Here is a 19,579-nt window from a genome sequence, read left to right on the forward strand (position 1 = left end):
CTCTAGGTCTGTTACAATCAAATGAATGCACCCAGATAGTGGACACTTTATTAAGTATTATAGTTTTAAATTATATCTAAAATACAACATAAGGTTTACCACCTGGAAAGCAGAAATCCTTTATTACAATACATTTCTGATATCACGTATCTTAAAATAGTTGAACAATGGTGAGCTAAAATAAAAAATGTTTTACAATGCATCAGATTGAACATTTCTGTTCATGCAATGTAGCTATGATCTTATGAATTGATTGAATACAATGTAACACAAGCAAAACAAGACAGCGGACACACCATGATGAGAAATCATCTTAGACAAACGAGACTTCCATTACAGAAGAGAGGTTCAGCGGGCCTCCAGCTCTTCTCCCCTGGTTTAGTCGACATTTTCTGCTAGGGTGGTTCCCTTGTCCGTGCAAGAACTTCTTTATCGGTATCTGCGATGTAAAACCGCCATGGCAGATCTCTCGGCGCCTATGTTAGTTCGTCAGATGGACCCTCCTGAAGCAGGGGCTACATTTTAGAAAAACCATAACAAATGCTCCCATGCACTATGCGCGTTCTCCCAGTACAAAGCGAGCTTTTCAGGACTTTATCAGGTCAGAACCTCTACGGCTCTTATGGCGGGACAGGGCAAAAATATATTGTTTGCACCATATCAGGTCTGTTGCAGAGGTTCTAAGGGAGGCAGGGCAACACACATAATAATTAACGGATTGATCTTTTTTTTTTTACGATGTTATTCTTTACCGAAAGAACAATTTCACATACCTGTGTCTCCTGACCCACACGGTTACTAGTCTGAGCTGAGATGAGCAGGTTTATTTCTCTGTAATCTGGTTTGAAATGTACACCTTAATATTTCAACTCTTCTTAACTCATCAAGATCCCATTTAATAAAATTAGGTTTCAAGTAATATGAAATAAAGAACTGTATAACTCACTAATTTCGCATACGTTTCTAAAAGATCAAAACTCCTAGAAATATTCCTATGACTCAATTTAATTGTTTAAAAATCAACTTAACTTCTCGCATTCAACTAAACTTTTCATTGAATCGTATCCCTATTCCAAATGGCTTGAGTGCAAATCCAATAATGCCATAATGGAAATGTCTGCCTTTTTCCCTGCCCGCCCCCTCGCAGATGAGATGAACGGCTGCCTCCTATCATCCTACTTTAAAGAAACAGATGATGTAAACGATGAACCTCCAGTCAGAATATGGAAATAGTTCAAGTTAAGCGAAGAGCTTCTCTACCACTTCCAGTTCCCTCTTTTCATATGTACCAACCTTGCATTGTATAAAAATAGGTTGGCAGCTTAGAAATGATATTGATGGGGCATATTAATATATTTTGTTATATTCAACATAATTAGAAATTACTGATCTAAGAATACCATGCGGTGCAGTGATCATCTCACCGAGGCATCTTCAGAAGCTTTCTAGAGCTTCACTGTTCCCCTCACTCGAACTGACGATGCCTTATTATAGTTCTGCGTATTCTTGCACTTTGTCTAATTATTGTAAAGTGATCAGATACTCAGCTGGGTCTGGTTTGCGCTATATGAAAAGAACTCATAAATAAATAATTATAGATGCTTACTGTAGTTTATTTAGTTGACGTACTTGTTCTACCTATAATTGGTGAAAAATTAAATTGAGGTAAGAAAATCGACAACGTTTGTCTTTTTTAAACCAATGGATTCTTGCTCACACTAAAGAAGAGAGCAAGGGTTTCGCTTATCGGTAAAGCAGAGAAACAGGTTTTAAAGCGTTTTCCTCCGAACCCATGAATTAATCCGCTCAAATGCTTGTCCATCAATAACGTTACAGAATGAAATTGTGGCTTATCTTTATTTACATTGATTATCTTTAAAATGTTGCCTCCACTCCATTTCCTTTTCAGACAAGCGCTGTGATGATCTAATGACCGGTTGACAGGTCGCATCTGATCACATTGGAATCAGAAGATTGGCATGGTGGGAGCTCCATGAAGGACCACTGAGCAGCAGAGGGAGGACTCAATAACTATCTTTGTGTTTCACTCTGTTTAAATTAGAATATTCTGCCATCCAAAGGAGGACTTTTTAATAATAGGATACCCCTTCTGCATTGGGCTATTCCCATTGTTAAAGGCCTGCACCTCTGGCCCATGACTCTGGGAGAGGGCCGTTAGCGACTGGTATAGACCTTGGCAAAGGGCTCTAATGCTATATAGGAGACCTGGGAGTGATGCGACAATAGACCCATAGGATATATGCTCTGTGTTCTTGTTCTTAAAGGAGCTGCTGTGTGTGGTGGCATTAAAGCAGGCTGCAATACTATTAGCCTCTGTGTATTTAATAAGATCCAGATTTTCTGACCACCAGGGCTGATGAAAATCTACATTATAATGGAGCTTACACAGGTCTCAGCATACCTTACAGCTAACTTCAACCTGGCTGCATGTGGAGAACAGGATTTTTCTTATGGCCTAGAATAAAGCACCCACTCCAGAAGAACAGGAGCGGATTGGGAACCAAAGCAACCCTTACAAAAATGTTCAGTTCAGGCCCTTTTCCTTTCTCCCCTCTCTCTCTTTATATGCGTTCATTGTCTGTGTCTCTGCCTAGCTCTCTCTCTCCTCTCAGCATCCTTGCTCCCGCTTTCCCTCCTCTATCTGTTTGTGACCCTCCAGGGCTGGTTCCATAAACACAGGGGGATAGAGGTGCCAGTAATGGCCCTGGACCATCAAAAACAGACCTCCTGTGGCAGCTGCTCTCAGGGGAAATGCCCAAAGAGATAATGACCAGTCTGGCCCTGCTGAAGACGTGAAAGCAGGGAGAAGCTAACAAGGATGGGCCAGTTATCCCTAGGCTGATGGCTCTGGGATACAGGTCAGTAGGCTTTGACAAAGGTAAAGCCATGTGGCACAAATCTAACCGAGGTTTAATAGGAGAGTGTTAGAAAACAGAGACCATTCAAAGTGAAGTGGGGTGCCACAAGGAGTGGTCCACTGTCAGATGCACTCCAGTCAAAAACTACAGCTGTAGCGACTGCAAGCTTGCGAAGTGCAAAAGTGGTTTGAACTTTTTTTTGTTTCTCCAGGTGGGAAATAGATTTTTCCAGGGAGCAACCCCTTTTCCCCCAACCCTATGAAATATGGAGACCTTCCATTCCATTTCCCATCCTGAAAATAGATTTAGAACACATGTTTACAAGATGGCAAACTAAAAAGGTTTGGAAAATACCCACAAATTAATTTGTGAGGCTTGCAGATACCCCCTGAATGCAAAGAATCCTTCCCAAGTCACAGATGCTCACGTGAAAATTGGGCCATACTGGTGGGAATTCCACGTGACCAAGTCCCATCTGAGGAGGCAATCCCCTACCACCCCTGATTATGTGCATCAGAAATGGCATTTAACCTTTCCAGATGTCTATATTTGTGCACCTAGGCTGAATTTAGATGTGCACATAGGTTGTAGCTCGGTAAGGACGGAGATTCTGCTACACTAAGCCGCATATGATTGTGGGCGAGCGCTCGTGCATCTATAATGCCTCGTGCATGCCCCTGCCCGCGACAGTGACATCATGCCAGATGCTTGTTAAGGGCACAGGAATTAGAGCGGATTGCTCGTTAGGCAGTCATCAGCCAGGTTCATCCAGGCATGGAGCACCGAAATGCACTGTTTTCGTCCTGGGCACATTAATTGGCATGCTGTTAGCTGTCATAATTTGCTTTTTTAGTTATGCCCGTGCACCGTACAGAGCATGCTCACATACCAATAAGAACATTTAAAAAAAAGGCACAACCCTTATTTCTTCTCACTAATGAATAAAAAATGCTTTGTAAATAATTTTTGCAAATCATACCAGGATTAACCCTACATTCATGGTAACCTGCTTGATTTATGTTTTAAATAAATCCTTCAGAACGATGTACTGTTACATTCTAAAATAGCAGTGATCAGGCACGCTGCATGTTAGCATACAAAGATTTGGGCAGATGTTCAGCTTTTTGGTGAAACAGAAATAACCCCAGGAGTCTTCTCCTGAATCGAAGTCATACATTTCTACATATTTATTTTTTCGGAGAAAAAACTTTTTTAAATCTCCAATTAAACAAGGGTGTGTGTTTCTTTCCATTTCGTGTTTCAGAAGGGCACCAACTAACAGACTTGTATATGTATTTCTAGTGTGGGAAACTACTCGCAAATGTTTGTGAATAACCACAAACTACACGTTTCTGAGCAGTGAGTACATTTTGGATGGCCACCACCCATAGACCATCTCCTTTTACTCCCCACGGCACATAATTTAACCAAGTGAAAAATCCACATTATTGGTAGATTTTCCCGAGAGTTTTAGGGCACTTTAGGATTCAAACACACCACTAATTTTAAGATTGAAGATGTGGAATTAAGATTCAAGATACCATTTTTTTTTTTTACACCATTTTGCTTTTTGATGCCAGAAAAACTTTGTGAAAAGAGTGACAACATTATTTTAGTGTTACAGCAAACAAATGATGGACGGAATGCTGACAATGCAGACATTCTCCCCAGTCAAAAGATCTGGGTTAAATCCATCCTTCTTATGCCCACTACACCACCACAGTTTGGACCAAGCCATATGCAAATCAGTCTTGACCCTGTGCCCCATGAGAACAGTCCAGACCGAACTACCAGGCCAGGTCCTCCCTGGACCGGAAACAAGCATCCTAGGACCGGTTTCAGGGTATGCCACCCTTCTTCAGCCAGGCAGCTTAAATCCAGTGGCACAGTGAGCAAGGGACCCACGTCTGGGCATACCGATGCCCAGACGTGGGTCCCTTGCTCACTTTGCCACTGGATTCAAGATAGCCTGGCTGATGAGGGTTATGAACCCGAAACCGGTCCCAGGATGCTTGTTTTCAGTCCAGGGAAGACATGGCTTGGTAGTTCGGGCTGGACTGTTCCTATGAGGCACAGGGTCAGACTGATTTGCATATGGCCATGTCTGAACTGGGGTGGCGGAGTGAGCTAAAGAATGATGATGGATTAAACCCAGATCAGTTGATTGGGGGTGAGTGCTTGCAATGTTCAACACTCCGTCCATCATCCCCTTTGGTTTTGCTTTGTTTGCCCTAAGTTGGCAGGGTATGCCCAGACGTGGGTCCCTTGCTCACTTTGCCACTGGATTCAAGATAGCCTGGCTGATGAGGGTTAGGAACCCCAAACCGGTCCCGGGTTGCATGTTTTCGGTCCAGGGAAGACATGGCTTGGCAGTTCGGGCTGGACTGTACCCATGAGGCACAGGGTCAGACTGATTTGCATATGGCCATGTCTGAACTGGGGTGGCGGAGTGAGCTAAAGAATGATGATGGATTAAACCCAGATCAGTTGACTGGGGGTGAGTGCTTGCAATGTTCAACACTCCGTCCATCATCCCCTTTGGTTTAACGTTATTTTTAGAGCATAGTTTTCCAAGTATATTTGCTGAAGAGCAATAGGCTTTACCAGTATTTTGATGCGAAGCCGGTGAAATATTCCAGTACTTTATGGTCTAGTACAGTACACTGGAGTATTACTTTTCCGGTGTTGCATTATTGCAGCTCTGTAGCGCTTACTACCCCTATATGGGGAGCTGAATAGCACCAGCTCCTCCGCTAAGGCAGAGGAATGTCACTCCCCCCCCCGCCAGCCTCAAAATTTGAAAAATAAAACAATAATAAAACGTGTTTACTATCGGTTTATTTTTCTTCCATTGAATGAGTCTTGGGGGCGTGACCATCACGGGGCAAGGTACGAGGGGGAGTGGTGGGCACTGCCTTCAGTGCACATGTAGGTTTGGCCGGCCATCTCAGGACGGCCAAACCAACATGCACACTAAAGCTGCCTCCAACCGAGCTGAGTTGCCGGGTTGGAGACAGCAGGCAGAGGCTCCCAGTCTCCCTGGGAGCGCAAATCGAGGGTGCTTAGGCCAATCCGGACGCTGTTCTCATGCATGAGAGCAGCATCAGGATTTGCTGCCTGTGCTGCAGCAATGAAGAAGCAGAAGAGCGGCGGCGATGCGGCAGGTAAGTATTCATTTTTGTGTGTGTCTTTTCTTCGTCCATCCCCCCCCCCCCCCACACACAGCTGGCACTGTATCTCTGTCTTTGACCCTGTACAGCCTCAGACGCTGTATATATTTCATTGCTGTACAACCTTCGGCCCTGTATAGTATTCATTGCTGTACAGCTCCAACCCTGTAAAGAATTAATTGTTGTACAGCTATTCACCCTGTATAGAATTCATCACTGTACAGCCTCCGACTCTGTACAGAATTCATCACTGTACAGCCTCCGACTCTGTACAGAATTCATTGCTGTACAGCTCCAACCCTGTATAGAATTCATTGCAGTACAGCCTCCGACCCTGTATAGAATTCATCGCTGTACAGCCTCCGACCCTGTACAGAATTCATTGCTGTACAGCTCCAACCCTGTATAGAATTCATCGCTGTACAGCTTTTCACCCTGTATAGAATTCATTGCTGTACAGCCTCCGACCCTGTATAGAATTCATCGCTGTACAGCCTTCGACCCTGTATAGAATTCATCGCTGTACAGCCTCCGACCCTGTACAGAATTCATTGCTGTACAGCTCCAACCCTGTATAGAATTCATCGCTGTACAGCTTTTCACCCTGTATAGAATTCATTGCTGTACAGCCTCCGACCCTGTACAGAATTCATTGCTGTACAGCTCCAACCCTGTATAGAATTCATCGCTGTAACAGCTTTTCACCCTGTATAGAATTAATTGCTGTACAGCCTCCGACCCTGTATAGAATTCATCGCTGTACAGCCTCCGACCCTGTATGGCTCTCCACTGCCTTTCAGCTGGTTTTGAACTATGGAAATACCACACAGATACAAACATACATTTGGCATCGCAGCAACAAAGCAGTGGCAGAGTCTTACTCTCATGGGCCCACTCTGAAAAGGTATTAACTATGAAAGAACATGTACGATGAGTTCAGAAAATCAGTGCGGTGAGTCTAGTAATGTTGAAAGAAATCTACATTAAAGAGTAGGCGCTCAGTGTCTATATCAGCACAGCCATTCTGGAGAGGGAGTCCTCTCTCACTTCCAAGACAACATTCACTAAGCTTGTAGTAGATCTTGTAGTGGAGCCTGCACTACTCAAACTTCCTGTTGTGTCAGTCGAACCAGAACCAAGAGCTCCCAAGATGCATTGCACTCAAGAATCTGCATTTTCAAATATGTCCATGCTGAGGAGGCACCCGGTCAGGCCCACCATGGTTGGAGGTGGTACCTCTGGCCTCCAGTTGGATGACTCACGCTCTCTGGTATCTCGTTAGGGCTGCGTGAAGCTACAGCCAGGGCTTAAAAGTAGTTCTTAGAGTCCATCCTTTGGAACATGCATCGCTGTGCATGAAGCAAGGACTCATCCCCTGCAGGGGTTTCATGGTGCTTTGGCTCTGCTGTCACAGCAGGTCCTTGATCATTTTGCCCATGGCACCTGTGTGCCAGATTCCTGAACAAAGCAACTCTAGGAGCGAGAGAGTGCTTATCCGTGACCTTGGGAATCAGGCACGACGCCAGTGCTGGCTACTGCAGGTGGATTTGGCTGGTTCTTTTCTCCCCAAAAATGTTTCTAGCCTTGTGTAGGTCCTGGAGTGGACTCTGCCTTTTGGTTTTTACCACCAAACATCCTCAAGATCCTTTGCGGTTCCTATTTGCCTGGTTCCCATAGTTGATACTTCTCCTTTAAGCGTAGGAGTAATTCTTGAGTAGTACTTGCTGATCTTTGCACGGTCCTTCGTGAGTATTCCTTGCTCCCCTGGCATCTAGATCGATGTGTTTACACACAATCTGCATTCCCTCTGTGCTCCAGCCGAAGCCCCTGCTTTAGCGCTCCTTCCCAGCCCACCGCAGCTATCAGCCTGGATTGCATGCAGTGATTACCCTCTCTGTGTGCTGATAGGTTGGGATTATCCTATCTAGTGAGGTTTCTTGGTTGTGTATTCTTCTGGTTGCATTCTTGCTGTTCCACGTTATGCTTTACTGAGGCAGATGAATCTGTGCAGCTGAACCCAGTCATCACCTCAGGTGACAGCGCTCCTGGTCATGCTTCTCATAGTACATTCATTTATTTTCTGTATCTTAATGTCTTTTATGCTAAACATGTGTGCTTTCTGTCTCTCTTAAAGTTGCCTAGGTGGCCCTGATGAGAGAACAGTGTGATCACATACTTGCCTACCAGATTCTTATATTGCTAGTTTAACCCCAATAAACAAACCTTATTTTCTCAGACATGCGATGCCTGACAGCAACACCAACTTTGTAGTTGGGTTCTTATGCACTTTTCATTGAAAAATAATGTATTGGCTTGCTGAGGAGTATGGTTCAATTTCATAACTTCACAAAATTAGTCAAATCTTTAGTATATCTGTGCAAGTTTTTGAATGCCTTGTTTTATGGGGCTCTGTCCAGTAGGGATACGTTTATTGGGTGTGGAGGCCAACAGGAAGTGCTTTCCATTCAGCTCACATAGAAAATGTTAGTCGAAAACATGAGGAACAAAATTTGCACCAAACTTAGCATGAAAGTAGAACTTAACTCACAGAGCTTTTTGTGGTTTGACCGAATCTACTCACTGTTTAAATATTTGAATTTGAAAACTGCATTAAAAAAGCTGCAAAGGGTTAGTTAAAATAGATATCCAGACCCATGGACCTGAGCAAAGTTTTATAACAGCAGTCAGAGGATAACATGCATCAAAGCATGAATCCTAAAATAATATATCTGGTGGCAAAGGGGAGGGGGGGGGAGTTTGATGAAGCGATTAGGGGAGCAAACCAAGACTAGAGGGAGGATATGAGGAGGAGTTCCAAAGGGCCAGATATTGTTTTATTAACACATTTTTTTAAAGTTTATTTTTTGTAATGACAATCCTGAAACAAACTTGAGAAAAAAAAGTCAGTGTAATTATGCATGTCAGTGACTGTCTGCAGTGAGTACTGTACGACCGGACCCTGTGCCCAGAGCCCACTATTTTGGGCCATAAGGTAAGGAGTCCAAAGGTGGGAGGAGAGCGGTCGAGAGGGAAGGTGGTCTCAAGTTGTGGGGGAGGGATCTGCAGCTGAGAAGTGTAGGGGGTTTAGAGTCACAGAGTGTGAGGGCTTTAGAAGTAATATTTACAGCCCCGACGGGGAGCTGCGTCCTGCCACTCCTCATCTTCCTTTAGTTCTATCCAGTTTTGGCCGATTTCAGACAAAAGAAGGTCTAAGGGACATCTTGTAATGAGAGCCAATGAGGTTTGGCGATTCGTTCAATGCGGTCAGCAGCGTAATGCATCCTGATTGACAGATCTACTTTTCCTGATCTTCAACGTGATTCTTGTGTAGTTAGTACTACAGCCTCCTTACAAGTTGTTTGAATGAGTATCCCTTCGGCTTCAAGCTTTTCATATTGTATATGAGATCCACAGTCCTCTCATTTTAAGACAATTAATAGTGTCACCACATGCCTTCTTGCTAGTGTGAACAATATGCACCACGGTTGTGTCAATATTTGCACGGTAGGGTGCTAAATCCACATCATTGCCATGAAAACTGAAAGGACTTTGGCAGTCCCACATAACTGTGCAAGGGATACTGAATGATACAGGGAAATTAAAAGCGTTCTATAAACACTGACAGCTAGTGCGCCAGGTCCATGGCACTTTTATGTAAACAGGGAAAGACAGTGACCGCGTGCAAAGTTCATGGCACCATCACATAAATATTGAAAATCAGTTTGCCAAATCTGTGTAATTGTTATAGAAATTCTGAAAGATTGGGTGCCAAAACCATGAGATTGGCATTTAATTACTGAATGATATTTTGACAAATCCACTTACGTTTTATAGAATTACCATAGGGCAATGCATGAAAGATGGCCAGTAGTGTGTCTCCGCTGCATCACCCGGAGGCCCGCAGCCGAGTATCTGTTGGTCACATGGCACTGAAGGATGCCATGTGATCCATCAGCATCAACAATGAAACGTAATCGTGGACACACATTGTCCGTAGATTCAGTTTAGGAAGTCAAAACACAGCTAGAAAGAGTGAGCTAGAACGAGTGCAGGACCACGCTACACCACTGGCTATCCATTAGATATTTGTGCAGGGAATACTTTGTACATTACCAAGTAGTGAGTGAGTGATTTCCTAGTCTGTAATAGAGCAGCAACTTCAGGAAGGTGCATGTCATCGCTTTGGAGACTCTTGTTATGAAGATCAGGACAGTGTCGCAGACGCATCGCATTGTAAGAGTTCTACTGAGAAGACAGAGGTTTTGAGGCAAAGCCTAGTGCCTTCCAAAACCGAACAGATCGGCTGCTTTCTAACCTCTGCTTATGGTTGAAAAAGCTTTGATCCAATCATCATTTTGTGTTGGCCTCTTCTAGATCCTGTATCAGACAAGGACCATGATTGAAGCCATGACTGGAAGGAATGCTTCTCAATGGAGGTGTTGTATTCTAAGTGATATTTTATTGTTGCGTTATTTTCACCTTTATTGTTCTAGGTATATTTTGGATCTGATATTTTGTGTTTGTATATGTATCTCCTCACTTTCATTGCCTTCACTAGTCGGAATGCTCTGGTTCTGGATTGTTAACTCGCTAACAGCACGTGAATGGCAGATGGCGATTCAGATCCAGAGAAGGCACAACTTTGGTCAGAGGGATCCATTTCTTCTGGAAGTAGATAATAAAATCAAGTTGGCAGTAATTTGGATTGCCTCCTTCATCAATTATATTTGAGGGAGGAACTTAGCCCCGGAGCCCGTGACCACAGTAGCATCTCGCAGTGGTGCAGTTCGTTTTCAGCTTTGTCTCTCATTGCAATGATTTTACATCCCAGGAGGAGGAGGATTTCTCCTGAACATGGTACTCACATTTGGCAACTTGCTGGGTGTTGTTAAAATTTCAAAGGAGGTTACGGGTGACGCCAAGGTTAGACAACATGGATTGCGAGTCTATGAATGGAGAGTCACATGAGGTCACATGACCGTGTAACATCAGCCCATCTTGGAATGGTCATACGAATGTGAGGTAAGAGAAAAGCCCATGTGATCACGTACTGTTGGAACACCTATCTTGGATATGGCCAGATCATTATCAAACCATCAGCAGATTTAATCTGGCGTGATTAAGCTGTGTATCCGTTTTAACAGTTCATCAGTGTGGTTGATTTACAGAATATTATGGCAACCGCTGCAGTAAGACTTACCATATAGTTTTAATAGAATAGCGTTGGTGTCAATTTTGATATCCACAGTATTTACTCTAAAGTGTGGTTGAATACTATGTACAGCATCAACCATTAGTTCCTTGAACTTTGTTATTCATTTGAGTTACACTGTAACAAGGGGACAGAAGCAACTCTACAGACTGTCACACCATGGCAATAGGAGGACATCTGCAATAGCCTTCTAACTTTTTACAAAGTCCTGGCAGACCTCAACAGCAGTGGAAATACGGGATAAGGGTGTTTTAGAGCTACTTCTTAACCATTGATGGGGTGAACTTCTCTCCACCCAAGAAACTAGCACTACTATTTAATTGTCTTGGAGCGGAAGGTCAAAACATATTTGGTCATCTACCTGAAATACAACCAGACAAGATTGAAATGGATGGATGGTATGTATACCTTATAGCTCAAAAAAAGTGTTCCTTACAGTTTTCGGATAAATTAAGTGTGGTAGTTGAAAGAGTACATTTGTATTCAAGAAATAATCTAATAGTGACACTATTGACCAGTATGATGCTTCTTTAAAGACTCTAGATTGCACTTACAATTTGAACCCTTATGTGTTGGTCAACACCATTTTCAAAGTTGTATTAAACTGTGCTTCAAAAAATGTTTAGGAGCATATTTTGCGTTGTACAAATTCAACAGTAATAGAGACCACCAAAATGAGTAAGGGCAATGAACGTTATGCCAATCTGTACATGAGATATCTAGGGAGATTAATTAGATGGACCACATGAGTGTCAATGTTCTTAACAAAGTCCAGGATAAAGTACCTGGAAACAGTATAATTGTTTCACAGAGTATAGATTGTTACAGATGTGGTTCAAGTAACCACGTAGGTAACAGTGTTAACGGTCCAGCAGTTGGAAAAAGTGTAAGAAGTTTGGTCACTTCATGAGTTTGTAAGACTACTGGTAACTCTATGAAAATGAGTAGGGTCTAAAATGAGGAGGTTCAAGAGCTAACAGAAAATATTTTAAATATTTTAACCATATAAGTGGAAAATAAAAAAGGGAGTGTAATGAAGAAGAAAGGCTCATTTTGCATTGTGTATAGGAAATGTTAAATTGAATATTATGGCTGACTTGGGTTCACCAGTTACTATGTTACAGGTTGACAATTTTGGGGCAATACGATTTATGCAGGTCTGATATTAGAACTGTTGCATATGGCAACAAAGAAATCAAGACATTAGGATTCTTTGAAGACGCTAAACAGTTTATGGGTGGAGAGATTATGACAAAAATGTATGTAGCAGTAGATGGCAGAGTCATAATCTGTTAGGTAGACTAAGGTAGATTAGGTATGGTACTAAAATCTGGTACTGACATGCCTGTAATGCTTGTTACAGAAAAATATGACAATTTAACAGACACTTTCGAAAGATATGAGAAGGTATTGGTATGGTTATCCGCTTTGGACATTAAATTGTATTGAAGGGAGGTGCTGTAGCAGTGATTCACAAAGTATGTGATGGTTCCCTTAAGCACAAGAGAGGATTTAAAAGTTGAATCTTGGTGAACTGTGTAAAACCTTGATCATTCAGCCAGTGAATGCGTCAGATCGGGTCAGTGAAATTGTAAATGCAAAAAAAAAAGTGGGAAGATCTCAGATCTTTAAACAAAAACATCTTGGCTTTAATTCAAGGTTCAGAAATTATTTAAACTTAATGGGGGTGCGAACTTCTTAAGTTCCATTGAATTATATGATGCTTATTATCACCAGGCTGCTCTTGAAAGGAAACTGCAATTGCTAACCACTTTAATAACACCTTTTGGGGCATACAAATACGGGAGGTTGCCTTTGCCTCTGTGGCCAGTGTTTTCCAAAAACGGATGTATCATCTTGTTAAGGATGTTCCTGGGGTGCAAGCATTCCAGGACAAAATTCTTATATTTGCAAAATATGTTAATGAGCACAACTGAATATTGGACAAAGAGTTTAAGTAACTTACAAGAAAATGCTATGGCAGTAGCGAGAGAAAAGTGCAAGTTCCTACCTGATTCAGTTGATTACAAAGGTCACAGAACCACTGCTGATGGTATTAAACTCACGGATGATTTAATCAGAGCATTGAGAGATGTCCAGCATCCAAAAGATAAGGATGAGCTTGAATTATTTATTGGGTTTAGTGATTTTTACTCACGATTTGTTCAAGGTTGCTCTACTATCGTGGAACCTTCAAAAAAAATGTTGGGAACAAATGAAAATATGTCTGGACAGGTAAGGAACTTGACGTTTTGGAAATATAAAGGAAATATGATCAAAAATTCCTGCACTGAAAACTTTTGTACCGGGACGTCAGTGCACAGTCACTGTGGATGCTAGTGGAATTGGTATTGGAGTTGTTTTGTGTCAGAGGGGGTAACTATGAAAACACTATAGCAAATGCGTTGGGGGCTTTAAGAGAAATGGAGCCGCGATATAGCACTATTGAAAGGGAAGCTACTGCTTGTGCTTCGGCTACTGAGACATTTAAAACTCACATTTGGGGAACAAAATGTATTTTATGCATGGGACAAGAAACCATTAACGTACCTGTTGGGTAACAAGTGTACAGGCTCTGCTTTTCCTATACTAGGTTGTATTTTATCCACGTTGCTAGAGTTTCCGTTCGATGTACTCTATATTGCTGGTGGTACCAATGCATGTGCTGACTGTTTATTGAGATGACCTTACAATGATGATTTGGAGTAGAGTGAGATGTTTGGAAAGGAATATGCTGTTGCAGTTTTGGATGTGGTTAAATCTGGTCAGGAGAGAATTCCTGAGAAAGAGTGGCTAGACAAATGTGATGTTTATTTTTCAATGGTTAAAGTAATGCCGAGGATGTGTTCCAGGTGGCCATCAGTCAAAGGTCATCAGAGGCAACTCGTTGGGTTTTTATCATGTTCCTGGAAAGTTATCTGTAGAGAATGGTGTTTATTGAGAGGTTGGAAGTTTGTTCCCCCTATTTGCTTGAGGCAGAGAATTGCCAATTTAGCATATTCTGGTCATTCAGGAGGACAATTAGGGAGCGCAGAACTGACGTCATCATGATGCAAGATCATTTCTGCCGAAGAGAGTGGCACTATATTAATGCCTCCATTTAGAACTTCTGAAGTCATTAATTCCTTATTTAACACCCCTTTTGGATTTTAAACTTTGATAGAGGATCTTCATTTTCTTATGTTTTTATGGCCAATTTATGCGTCTTTCTATATGAAGTTGCTATACGTTTGGTGGCTAGGAAGTAGTCCTTGCACATAGAATAGTGATCAAGGTATGGGTTTATTTAAAGAGTGATACTTCATGTCTAACCAGTGCCAAGGCAGCCACTCAGATATGGTCATGGTTGACATTCCACCAGGATCGTAATGTTCTTTGCGTACCCACGGTTGCACAAACCCCCCCACACACTGCCCAAGCAACTAAACTAAGTGAAAAAAAATCCTCTAACACAGAGAGTTTTCCATATGAGATCTTGTACACTTCAGACACCCATCTTCAAACAAACACAACAAAAAAGTGAAATATAAGAAACAAAACAACACACTCAAAGAACTACCCCCGACCTCGTGAGCTCAAAGCGCCCTTTAGAAAGCCTTGGGTGGCTCTCTGACTCAGGGGATGTGTGCTGCCTACTGTCCATGTGATTTCAGTGAACTGACAACAGTGGCTGTTACCAGCCGTTCTTTTTACTGCACTAAAACACTAAAATGTGAGCAGACACAACAAGTTATATATATTCTGTTCTTTAAACCTCCAATGTGCTGGTTTCTGCCTCAAGTGAGGATAAGCAAACATTTCATAAAGTAGTATTCCACAGTATAAAACATCTTCCCTAAAAATCTCCTCACTGAAAAAGCAGCGGCCAGATTATTCTCTGCAAACCATCCAAAGTAATGGGTGGGCCATGTCTCAACTGCAGGAGTTAAATGAAGCCCTTCCTCATAAAGGCTCTTGCACCCACAGGGAACAGCCCCCCTCCTCTCAACCTAACAGCCAACAGGACGACCGGCTTGTCCCCTGGAGCCCTCTTCCTCCCCAGGAGCCCCTGGGGTGAAGGGAGGGCGTTTCTCCATCTTCCAAAGCACCTTTATGCCGCCATTGCTTTTCCTGAGAAGTTCCCCCCTACTTTCACTGCCCGTTTTGTGGTCAAATAACATTTTTGCACAGTGGCAATGTAAACTTGGAATCAGGAGCCACAAAACAAAGGCAGAGGGGAGGAGCGGGGAAAACAGCAGTGCTGCATGTCACGAAGTTGAAGCCAGGGCATGACGAGGTTGGATACCCCGTTTAATGAATGTGAGAACACGGGCATTTCTGGCTGCCAACATCTCGAGGGCCCAAATTGAATCTCACAGCACGCACAGGGGAACAAAAACCAACTTGAGGAACAGCAGGATCCAGCAGGCAGGCCCGCTCTCTCTCTTTCTCAAGACACTTCCAGGTTAAAGGTCACCCCCACAACCCCAGGAAGTTCCTGTTCATGGAGAAGTGCTACAGCATGGTCAAAATAATTAGTGAAGATTAGAAACCAGGGGGTACAGCAGCCAGACTGCATCTCACTAATCCATTTTGATGTGAATGTTTTCAGAGCATGCACCAAGCATTTAAACATTTCTATGCGACTAACAAAAAGCCCTCACAGCAGGTTCCCCAATAAGGCTGTAGGGTTCCAAATCTGAATCTATCGTGGGCACCAAACACACCTTTTAATTCTGTTATTTTCTTATTCTAGAACATTTTTGATAAATACCACACATTTCGGAAAATGTTGTTATCTAGAAAAAATACCATGCTTGAAACAATATTTAAATTACCGTGAAATTACAATACCCCTTTGGGGTGCATTAATGATCGTAATACTGGGGTTTCATGTAAAGACTACATTCACCATACAGATGACTACTATGGTATTTTGAAATGGAGTACAAGATATTCCTTTCTTCGGCCACATACAGTCTTACCCATCATCTGCAACGTACCCCATCACTGCCCTCACTCCCTGCTCCCGGGCTTATGGAAAGGTCAGTCGGGTCTGGGCTTCTGGGGGACTCGGGATCTTCTGTCTCCTCCTGTACCATGGTAGTGTCCTGGAGAAGACCCTTCTGCGGCCCATCATGGTGGCTCATGGACATCAAAACACATCAACCCATCAATGAACCAGGAGCTTGGAAGGCTGAGGAAGCCTGTTGGCGAGGAGATCAGGGAAGAAGCCGTGGTGATGTCAGATAAGGTGCGATGAACACATCTCTGGTGGCGGGCCACGTGATGAGGGCCCGCTGTGCGCAACAGAGAGTGCTGCAGGAGGACGCGATGGCTGTGTGGCATTTTATTACCACACTGAACCACAGGACAGCATGACTGCTCTCTCCTCACCATGGCAACGTGCTATGATGTCACAGGGAGTGGAAGGGTAAGAGGAGGGGAAGCAGTGTGGTGTACTCGTCCTAGCACTGAAGGTTAGTATTAGCTCTGTATTGACATAGACTGGGTTTTAGGCAGGAAAATGTATCTACACAGGAGGCTGTAAAATAAACTACAGTTGGTTTAACCCGTTCTAAGCTCATATCAATTAAATTATATAAGTATGCGGATTATTTGATGCACAAATTGATAACCGTTCAGCTAATACAATATTTGCATGTTAAAAAGGGCTCAGTAGCCTTGCTATTGGGTCTGGGAACACCATGAGACACAAATTAGGAAAAGCCCAAAAAAATAATCCAGGTGAAAGGAAACTTTAATCAGCTGAAAGAAAACTAAAGAATCACCCCAGTCTTCCCACAACACACCAACAGCTTTGTGAGGCTTTACTGAGGGCTGGACATTTTGATTTTCTAGCCTAATGGGTGCTTCAAGATTCGACTGTGCCTTCAACCCTCCATCAATTCACCTACATAGTCGATCAACTGCATACCCATCACTTCTGAATGTCATAAGATTGTGTGCATCTTCTTGCCTAATTCTCCATGTGCCTCTATAGTTAGTTGTGGATCTATCTAGTTGACCTAATATCTAGCAATTTTTCTATTTAGATATTAGCGTATACAGATATCACACTTGTGATTGGTTGGTCAAGAGCAAAGTTGGCCTGATGAACCATAAGCTTATAGAACGATATGGAACCTGGTCTATGGAGCTACTTCCTTTACTTGTTAATCGTGTGCAGATGAGAGCCTATTCCGTACATCTGTAAATGGCCTGAGGCACCAACATGAGATCTTTCGAGGCAGCTAAAGGTACAATAATAGAAGGGCAGCCATTGGCTGCAATCGCATGCAGCCGTGCCTAAAGGTGTTATACTTGGACTTGAGTTGCTATATGGAAAGCATCAAACACTAAACCAAGCTGTTTGAAAATAGGATGAACCCCTACTCCTTCCCAAATAAAGGTCAAAGTCATGGGGTAAAGTTGGAGACGATCACACTTAATCATGAAGTTGAAGCAGTCGTGAGTCGCTTTTTATGGGAAATGTCTCTCTACATGCTCCTTTGAGGACAGGACTATTGCAGTCGCAGCGCTAGACTACACTGTTGTCATGGCCTCTATGGTGGAATGAAAAAAGTGCAAATATATAAGATTCAAGTTTCTCAAAATGTATTTGTAAAACTGTCCGAGGGACTCAAAAGGCGAGATTCTATATCATGAAAATGACATGCTCTAGATTGGCTGCTAACACATGCCAGGGCATTGTTCAGGTAGCACATATTACTTCAGAATGCTACTTTTCTAGGTGTTTGCAGAACAAAGTTAGCCAATATGGTCGAAGTAGATAGAGTCGCACTCTCTGCTTGCCATATAATACGGAAAATGTACCCTTCTAGAGACAACGCTGACTCTCTGATACTAGAATAACCTGCCATGAACGGTCTATTTAGTCTGAACTTAGCTTTATTCACCCATAATTCACAGGATATAAATATATTGTATGGATACAGATGCACAGAGTGTATTATCCTATTCATTACCTTTATTGAGTGTGTGGAGGGCCCAAGATTCTCGAGCTGCAAAGCCTTGAGTGTGCCATGCTGCCTCCAAATGCAGGAACCTGTTAAACAAGCTGCCTACATAAAGCCTAGGCTGGCTTGTTTGACCTTAGGGGACATCTTCTCACCCAGACACAAAAGATTTGGTGCCAGATCCGTTTGTATTCTAAATGCCCCAGTGAAATGCCTAGTATCTCCCTAAAAACTTGAATTATATTTCGGAGTGTTAGAGAAAAAGTTTTAAGGTGCATTTCTTCCACTTTCCGTATGGTCGGACACACTGGACTAGACACAGAAGACCAAGGTGGGCCCCTAGGCCAGACCTAATCCACTAACTAAGAGAGAACATCAGGCAGTCATATGCTAAAGACCATCCCTACTCACTTTGGGCTTCCATTCACAAGGCACTTCCATTCAACCTGCATTTGCAAGGAGGCAGAGAAAATGATGTACTAACTCACCAGTTCCAAATGCAACATATAATACTGTCCTATATCACCAGACTGCGCAATACACTTTGCCACCATTCTTGCATCTCCCTCTGACTCTGTTTCTACAAGGCAGCAGAAGAAATGTACCATCATCTGACCACCTTAAATAGATGTGGATTCTGGTTTTAAGAATGTTATTAATGTGGGAGCCAGAGGAGGGTTGCTTATTGAATATCAGTCTGGGAGCTCAACTGTGTCAGCTAAGGTGGTTTGGTCTCCTTAGCTCTCTGCCTAACCAAGTCTCTTCTCACCTAGCTATTGCCCTCTTCTATGATAGGCATATACAGCTTTCAGCATGTCCTGCTAATGGTGTTTGCAGCAACTGGCCTATCCAGCTTTTAGACCATCTTGCTATTGGCTTATATAGCTCACAAGGATTCAGTTTCACATCAGTCCAGCTATCAGTCTAAACAGCTATTGCCCCGTACAGATGCGAGCCTATCCTGCTGCCTCTAAGGCTCATCTATGAGCTGATACATCTATTATCCTTTACAGCTTCAGGTCTATCCAGTTACTCACCAGACTGGCTGCTAGTCAATACAGGCCTGCCAACTGGTCAGTCCAGCTACTAGGTCTATCCATCAATTGGTCTACCACTTTCTAGCTATTCTAACTAATTATCCATCTAGTCTCTTGGACATACAACTACTGGAGTATCCAGCTTTTAACCTATATAGATTTTTAATTATGAGCATCCATTTTATATAGCTTCTTGCCCCGACAACTTCCAGCCTATCTTGTTATAGATCTAGTCAGCTATCAACCACCCTAAAACCATCTTTAACCCTATGTATGTGACCGCTCAGCCCTCCACAGGGCTTGGTCGCCCCACTCACTGCTG

At 42.9% G+C, this 19,579-nt stretch overlaps 1 protein-coding gene across 5 annotated transcripts in view; it reads right to left on the reverse strand.

Moving 5' to 3' along the window:
* SLC6A9 (solute carrier family 6 member 9) overlaps nucleotides 1-19,579 on the reverse strand; it is a 563,820-nt gene that overhangs the window by 160,398 nt on the left and 383,843 nt on the right. The window contains exon 1 of one of the 5 annotated variants that reach the window (XM_085602772.1): nucleotides 16,244-16,455. The exons of the other annotated variants lie outside the window; for them this stretch is intronic. Coding sequence (XP_085458898.1) covers nucleotides 16,244-16,396 — 153 coding nt within the window. The 5' untranslated portion in view covers nucleotides 16,397-16,455. Of the gene's footprint in view, nucleotides 1-16,243; nucleotides 16,456-19,579 lie in introns of those variants that run through there. 5 annotated transcript variants of the gene reach the window in all.

Source organism: Triturus cristatus, chromosome 4_2 (genome assembly GCF_964204655.1).
Source record: "Triturus cristatus chromosome 4_2, aTriCri1.1, whole genome shotgun sequence".
Lineage (NCBI taxonomy): Eukaryota > Metazoa > Chordata > Amphibia > Caudata > Salamandridae > Triturus > Triturus cristatus.